This window comes from Penaeus monodon, chromosome 1 (assembly GCF_015228065.2).
Source record: "Penaeus monodon isolate SGIC_2016 chromosome 1, NSTDA_Pmon_1, whole genome shotgun sequence".
Lineage (NCBI taxonomy): Eukaryota > Metazoa > Arthropoda > Malacostraca > Decapoda > Penaeidae > Penaeus > Penaeus monodon.
In genome coordinates, this window is record NC_051386.1 from 39,356,340 (window position 1) to 39,364,362 (window position 8,023).

The 8,023-nt window shown below is 38.0% G+C and overlaps 1 protein-coding gene across 1 annotated transcript in view; it reads right to left on the minus strand.

The window, feature by feature from the left end:
- Positions 1-8,023, minus strand: part of LOC119576719 — a 70,707-nt gene that overhangs the window by 22,028 nt on the left and 40,656 nt on the right. Inside the window, exon 3 of the mRNA XM_037924368.1 lies at positions 3,379-3,589. Coding sequence (XP_037780296.1) covers positions 3,379-3,589 — 211 coding nt within the window. The remainder of the gene's footprint in view (positions 1-3,378; positions 3,590-8,023) is intronic.

Genomic DNA, 8,023 nt, shown 5'->3' on the forward strand with positions numbered 1-8,023 from the left:
TTATTCTTGCGACGGATAAGGTGTATTCGCCTTGAATCATACTTGGCGTTCTTTTGATAGTCTGTCTTCATTCCCTGTCGTTAAATGAGATCAGTTTCGTATGCTGCCTCTTCGTGGACAACAGGATTTATTTTTGTAAATATTCTCCCATGTCACAATATGTTCATCGTTGGTCCTTGCGCCTAGGCGTGGCTGCTCCATAGTCACTCCAATGGGTGTATTCTTCTGATCCTTCGATACAAATGGAATGGACATATGTCTTGTGGTATCATGAAGTTGCTGAATCATTTGCATGGTATTTGGAACTACTTTTACCAAAAAGGTCCGCCGATATTTGAGTTCACCAGTGAAAGATGTACGGAATGCATGTGGCTATGCAATCATAACCTTTACTTGTGTTAGGCTTTACAGTATGTCAGGACTCGTTATATTTTCTCTTCTTTATCTTTTATCTTTTATCTTTTATCTTTTATCTTTTTCTTTATCTTTATCTTTATCTTTTTCTTTTCTTTTTTTCTTTTTCTTTTTCTTTTTCTTTTTCTTTTTCTTTTTCTTTTCTTTTTCTTTACTTTTTCTTTTTCTTTTTTTTCTTTTCTTTTCTTTTCTTTTTTTTTTTTTTCTAGTTCTTTATTCTCGTTTTCTTTTTAGATGCTGTATTCTTTCTAGTGTCTACATAATTTTCGCCTATTAGATCATCGCGTATCTTATTTCTGCAGTGTGACATCACCATGGATATCTGCACAAAAGGGATCGCCTATCACCGATCGTAACGGATCTTTATTCTCTGTCCCCATTGTAATGTATTTGCAGATCTAAGTACCACCTATTTATCTTTGTTGTTTAAATAAACAAGTGAATAAAAATGAAAGATCTAATCAAATTTTGCCTCTCACATTCTCATATTTTGAACAGGAAAGTATATAAAAAACAGATATTCTTTGTTTAAATTTCTAACACGCCTAACAGTTTACACTCGCTAAAGGATGAATATTCTAAAATAATGATAAAATAGATAGATAAAATAAATACAGAAACGTGTAAATATATGATATAATTGTCCTTTGCTTATATTTCCTTTCCCCTTTTCATAACATTTACATGATTACTTTTCGCACGTTTGAAAAACGAAAAAAAAGTTTCATTTATGTTCATATGTTTTTCCTTGTTCATATGCGATATATTTCATATAATTCTTAGAATACATCAGGAAAAGGCCCGTACTTTCAGTCCTTTGGGGTAGATGATATTAAAAATGCCTTTGGTTTTTTTTTTTTTTTTTTTTTTTTTATGATTTAGAGAGGGTGCACCTTTTGGCGGGAAGGTATTATATCATGTTTTCCCGCGCTCTTTTGTCTTGGCTGTTTTCTTCTAAATATTAACAGCGCCCAATCTCGTCTAAATTATATATAACTTGATTAGATATGTTACACATATACTGCATGACTAAGCAAGGAAAAACAAATAAACGTTTTTTTTTTCTTTTTCTTTTTTTCTTTTTTTTTCGTTTTTTTTTTTTTTCAAAAAGCGAATCAGTAAATTATATGTAAATGGAAAGTCAAATTTCGGCCACGGGCGGTTATATCGTATAATTGTTTATTTATTTCATTTTATTATCAGTATCATTATAATTTGTTAAAAAAATTTCAGGAAAGCGAGTGCAAGCTGTAGGCAGCAAAAGGGGGTTTTTCATGTCGTCTCAATAAGGCATCGCCTGTGGAGGCATTGGAGGCTTAAAGCGTTTATGTGCGTCCATTCCTTCCATTTGCTTCTCTTATTTCTGTGAATTTATTAATCGATGATGGTTACATTTCATAACCCGGAAAAACAAGTCTCTTGGAATTTTTTTGTTTGAAAAAATAATCGAATAAGAGGCTTTAAAAATTGAGGGGAAAAGATGGGGGGGGGGCTTCCCCGCCTGAATCAGAATCTTGAAGGAAAAAATAGTTATCAGGGTGTGCTCAGCTCGTTTTGTGACAGGTAATAAGACATTTACAATTCCTTTTTTAAATATTAATTTTAGAACACATTAATTTAATCATCGGAGAAAAAAGAGGGAAACTGGTTGAGGGTAGGCCAACTCCTACAAACACAAAATTTTAGCATCACATCAGTGTTTTGTTACTGAAATTATCATGTTACCAGTGAAATTTTATCAATATCTAAGTACGTTATCTTTAGCAGCCCGTTCCAGTCAATTGACGACACTGTACGGATCTATGCCATTGATTATGTCAAGTGATATCTTTCTCTTTCACTCGATGTAAGAGCTCTGTATTTTTGCAGCATCTGCGCTAGGATAATGAGAAGCATATGCTTGAAAGTTCCCAGATGCCTCTCGGATATTTGTTTCGTTACTTAGTGATACTTTTCCCCAAATGTTTTTTTTCGACTTTTTCCCTTTTGTTATTGACAGTACCTCTTTTTTTTCCTTGCGGAAGGTTCCAAAAATGTCCTTTTAGAAAATTACACGGTGCTGAGCCATTTTCCTTGCATGCAAAACAAAACTTGCAGAAACGTTTTGCGGCTAAAAACTTATTCTTGCTGAATATTGTTTTCTGTGCATTGAATTCCAACTGTGTGTACTTGCCGCCACTTTCCATGCCATGTCTCCGGTTATCACGTCGCATATTATTGGGCTGCAAGAGCTTTCACGGCAGGTTTCCCTTGAGTGTGGTATTCTTTTTTGAGGAGCTGCACCGTGTCTAAAGAGTTGTCTGACAAGATCCCTAATGTCAGTTTTGCCTCGGTTCAGTTGTTCTGTTTTTAGTTTTTTATCAGTATTTGTTTATATAATATATATTATGTACTTTTTCGAGTCAGCCTTAACCGCATGGTCTTAGATTCATACAAAATTCATTCTCTAGGTACTAGAGTTTCCTCGATACAACGGACATAATTAAGAAAGAAAGAAGTCCTCTTATTTACTACCATACTCAATTTCACAACTCGACGAATCGGTGCGGTTCTTTGAACACCGCTGCAAAACTCACATATGTGTGTTATTAACCTATGACTTTGCCTCTTCACTCTCTTAGGCCATTATGTGGGGTTCCCTTACTACTATTTTAATTTCTGCACTGTTTCCACCACAGCCCAACAAAATACCAAGGCAAAAACCAGTATATCAAAACTGCTGCTGCTGTTTCGCATTACTACCATCACTACTCTACTACTACTATTAAAATTTTCTATATTTACGCGCTTGTTGTATTCTCCCGACTAATATTACAAATATAAAAAAGAAAATAGAGTGATAGAATTATGACAAAATGAAAATTAATAATGATGAGGGTGATAATCGTGCAGCTCTGCAACAAATACTCCTGAAGCCCCAGCACCCTCCTCCCACAGCACCATCATCCGTCTGCATCAACTCACCCACGACAGAGAGATGGAACCGGCGATAGATCTTGGGCTGTGCTGACACCTGGCACTCGTAAACCCCAGAGTCGTTCACCGTCGGGTTGTCGATGCGCAGGACCCAGTACGGCGACTTCCTGGCGTGGATGGCACGGAAGCGGGAGTCCGTAGTGTACGTGTAGGAGGCTGTGGTGAGTACGTGCAGGTCCCGTCGGCGAATCCAGGATACCTGTAGGATGAGTAAGGATGGAATGGGTGAGTGCGTGGGTATGCGGTGATGAGTGATGTACTTCGTGTGATGATATATACGAAGTTGCGTTATTTTAGCATTCGGTTGGTGTTGGGTAGGAAGGCAGGCAGACAGACAGACACATAAGCACGGTGGACCATATATTGAAATCGAAAAATGTGTACTTTTTTGTAGCATTGAATTGTTGGAGTATGTTTGAAACATTTTGTGAAATTATTTTCTTTTTTAAAATTTTGAATTTTTAGTACATTTACTTAAAAAATCTGCTTTATATCAGGTTTGAATATTTTAGTACAATATTTTAGTACAATCACTAAAAAAATCTTAAAAAAAATATTTTTGAAAATCTAATATAAAAAAAATTATAAAACTTAATTTTGTTCAAACAATTATAATGATAAGTTTTGGACATATAATTATCTGGTAGATATGAAATAACATACACATACTATAAGAAAACAAATTCCTTTTTAGTACGGAAATATCCAACAGCTAACTAGTTGTGTGCAACAAATTACAGTAATTTCAGGCCAGCTATTTTATTTCACGTCTTTCCAATCCAAGCGAGTACAGCAAATTCAACTGTAGGAACAATACTCGAAATAGCAATATCGCAGTCATTACCATGATAATTAATCCCTTTGCTAAAAAGTACAGATATTGTACACACTCGGAAAGGGAATTACTAGACACACAAGTCCATTGCGTATTCGAGGACAACAAGGCGCATTGTTGAGTGGGCACCGAGTCATCGTATGCACATTAGTATCGGGAGAAAAGAAACGAGAGAGAGAGAGGTGGGGGGCAAGCAGGCAGAGACAAAAGACTAGACAATTTTAAAATACATTAAAAATTTCACACACACACACACACACACACACACACACACCAAAACACACACACCACACACACATATAAAATATATAAAATATATATATTAAAATTATATTTTATATATATATATTGGTGGGGGTGGTGTTGTGTGTGTGTGTGTGTGTGTGTGTGTGTGTATATATATATATAATATAATTATATATATATATATATATTAAAATATTTTAAAATATTAATATATTCATGAGTAATACATATGATGGTGTAGTTGGTGTGACGATATAAAAATACATCATTATATACATAAATATATATAATATATATATATATATAATTTAATATATAATATAAAATAAAATATGTATTATTTATGTATGTATGTAAAGTCTGTACCACACACACATACAACATACATATGCATTACATACATGTTATATATAATAATTTATATATATATATATATATTTTTTTTTTTTTATAATATATTATACCAAAAGATGTATATACAATGTATGGTGTATGTGTGTTTGGGGGAAGAATACATTATATAATATTTTAATATATATATTATATATATATATAATATTTTAATATAAATATAATATATATATTAAAATATGTGCATTAAAGTGATATATAATATAATATATTAATAATAATATAATTTATAAATTATATTATAAAATAATATATGGGACACATAATAAAAACATATATATTGTAAAATACATACATACATATAAATACTTCACGCACACACGCAGCACGCGCGCACACCGCACACAACACACCACAACACACACACACACACCAAAAACACACACAACACACACCACACACACACACACACACACACAAACACACACAAACACACAAAAACACACCACAAATTTTTATATATATAATACATACACATGCATGTATACAAAACGCGCACAACCACACACACACACCACAACACACACACACAACCACACACACACACACACACACACCACACACCACACAGTAATATATAATATAATATTAATAATATATAATAATATATAAAAATATTCAATCAATAACGGTATGCTATGTTGAGCAGCCGGGACCTTCCCCATCCTTCGCCACCCAAAATCGATCTTACGTTTCCCTCCACTTATACCCTCGACAGCCCGCAAAAAATCCTGAAGTCCTCAGTCCTGTCTTCGGTTTGCCCCCTTTCCCCCTTTTCCCTCACCCTCCTGTCAGCAAGCTCTCTCAAACCCCCACTTCCATTACAGACCCAAAAACTTTTAATTCCTCTTGTTTAAGATGCCACAGTCGGGCCCCCCAATTTATTTTTTTCAACTTTATCATTGTCCCCCTTTTTCCCGTCCAGCTAACCGCAGCACTCGTCCCCTAAAATATATATATATATATATATATATATATAATATAATAATATATATATATATTAAAATATATAATTTTTAAAATATGCAGTATATGATAACCCAAACCCCACACACCCACCACACACACACCACACACACACAACACACAAACACACACACACAAACCCCCACACAAACACCACACCACCACACAATGACCAGCGAGACGCCGTTCCAACCAGCGAGGGGCGCCCTAAGCCAAAACCGCGCGGGGTGGGGGATTTTGGCGAGGCTGGGTGCGGTGGGGGGGGGGGGTCCCTAACGCAAGGGTCCCCTCCTTTTTTTCTTTCATCCGTGGGTTTGCGCAAATGGGGGCAGCGACCCCCCCCGAGGGAGGCAGCCTGTCCTCGGGGGGGATGGGTGAGGGGGGGGTGAGAGCTTGAGAACGTCTGGCGTTTGGCAATGATTTTGATGTTGTTGATGTTATTGTTGTTGTTGTCTTTGGCTGTGCTCCCAAGATTTGATTTTTAGTATGTAGCACACACCCCAACTCAACGCACACATACATATATGAAAAAGACAATGAAATTTGGGGGCGAGAAATTGGGAAATTTTTACCAAAAACCCGCTGGGGAAAATTTTTGGGTTTTTTTTTGATTTTTTCCGATTACGCAATAAGAAATAGATAAATAAAAAAAAGACAAAAAATGTCAAGCAGAGAATCGGAATGGGAGGTTCAGCAGAAGCAGATAGTGAACTGAAAGAAGAGATAGAGGGAGAGGGAGAGAGAGAGAAGAGGAAAAAGAGAGAAGAGAGAGAGAGAAGAAGGGGGAGAGAGAGAGGAGAGGAGAGAGAAGAGGAGAGAAGAGAAGGAGAGGAAGGAGAGAAGAGGGGAGAGAGGAAGAGAGAGAGGAGAGAGAGAAGAGAGAGAGAGAGAGAGTCAAAAGAGAGAGAAGAAAGAAAAAAAGAAAAAAAGGAAGAAAAAAAGAGAAAAAAAAGGAAAGAGAGAGAGAGAAGGGGAGAGAAGAGATAAAGAGGGAGAGAAGGGGAGAGAGAGATAGAGAGGAGAGGATTTGAGAAAGAGGGAGAGGAGGAAGAAAAAAGAGAGAGGAGAGAGAGAAGAGAGAGAGAGGAGAGAGAGGAGAAAGAGAGGAGGAGAGGAGAGAGAGAGAGAGAGAAAAAAAAAAGGACGAAAAAAGAGGAGAAAAAAAAAAGAGGAGAGAGAGAGAGAGGGAAAGGAGAGAGAAGAGAGAGAAAGAGAGAGATTAGAGCGAGAGAGAGAGAGAGAGAGAGAGAAAGAGAGATGCAGGAAAAATACATTTTATTACAAAGGGGAAATTTATGTGAGAATTTGATCTACCTCGATTTCCAGCAAATCAGAGCTCAGACAAGAGAGAGAGAGGCAGGATGACGAGGACAAGGAAGAGGAAGAAGAGAAAGAGAAGGAGAAGGCGATGATTTATATGTAGGGGATAGAAAGATAAGGAGGGAAGAAGGAAGATGATAAAAACAAGAAAAATATGGGAGAAAAGAAGCGAGAAGGAGAAGAAAAAGAATAGAGAAGAAGAAGCTGATGAAGTAGAAGAAAAATAGAAAGAGGAGGAAAAGGGGGAGGTGGAGGTGGAAAAAAGTAAGAGGAGGAGGAGAAGGAAATGGAGGTGAAGGCGGCGAGGGCGAAGACAAAAGAGCGAATGGCACGAAATGCCCATTCTAATGCGCAGAATGACGAGCGGAACGACGCCTCTCGCTCGCAGGCCGACGCACGGCGTGGCTTATGAAGAAAAAAGTGGGTTCGTACCCCGAGGCTTTCTCCCTCCGCCAGATCGCCAGGAGGGATCGGTGCTGCGCCGCGGCGCGAGAGGGCTTCGAGGCGCCGCTCGCCGGGGTCGCGACGGGGATGGCGCCCCCGGGTACGCGGTTTAGGGGCGCCTTTATGTCTCTTTTTTCTTTTATGCCTTCTCCTCCCCCCCCTCTCTCTCATTATCTTTCTCTTTCCCTTTCCCTTTCTCTACACTTCACACCCCCGTCCAAGCAGCTGCCCTTCTCCTTGGGCAGGACGCAGATGTCGCCCGGCTTTCTCTTTTCGCACAGGGATAAACATCCACCCTCGAAGGGAAACACCGCCGCCATAAAAGGTCACCGTCGAAGGAAGAGAGAGAGACAGGCCAAACCACAAGGATCCCAGCTCACCATCCCCCACCTGGGCACGTCCTTTGGGGCT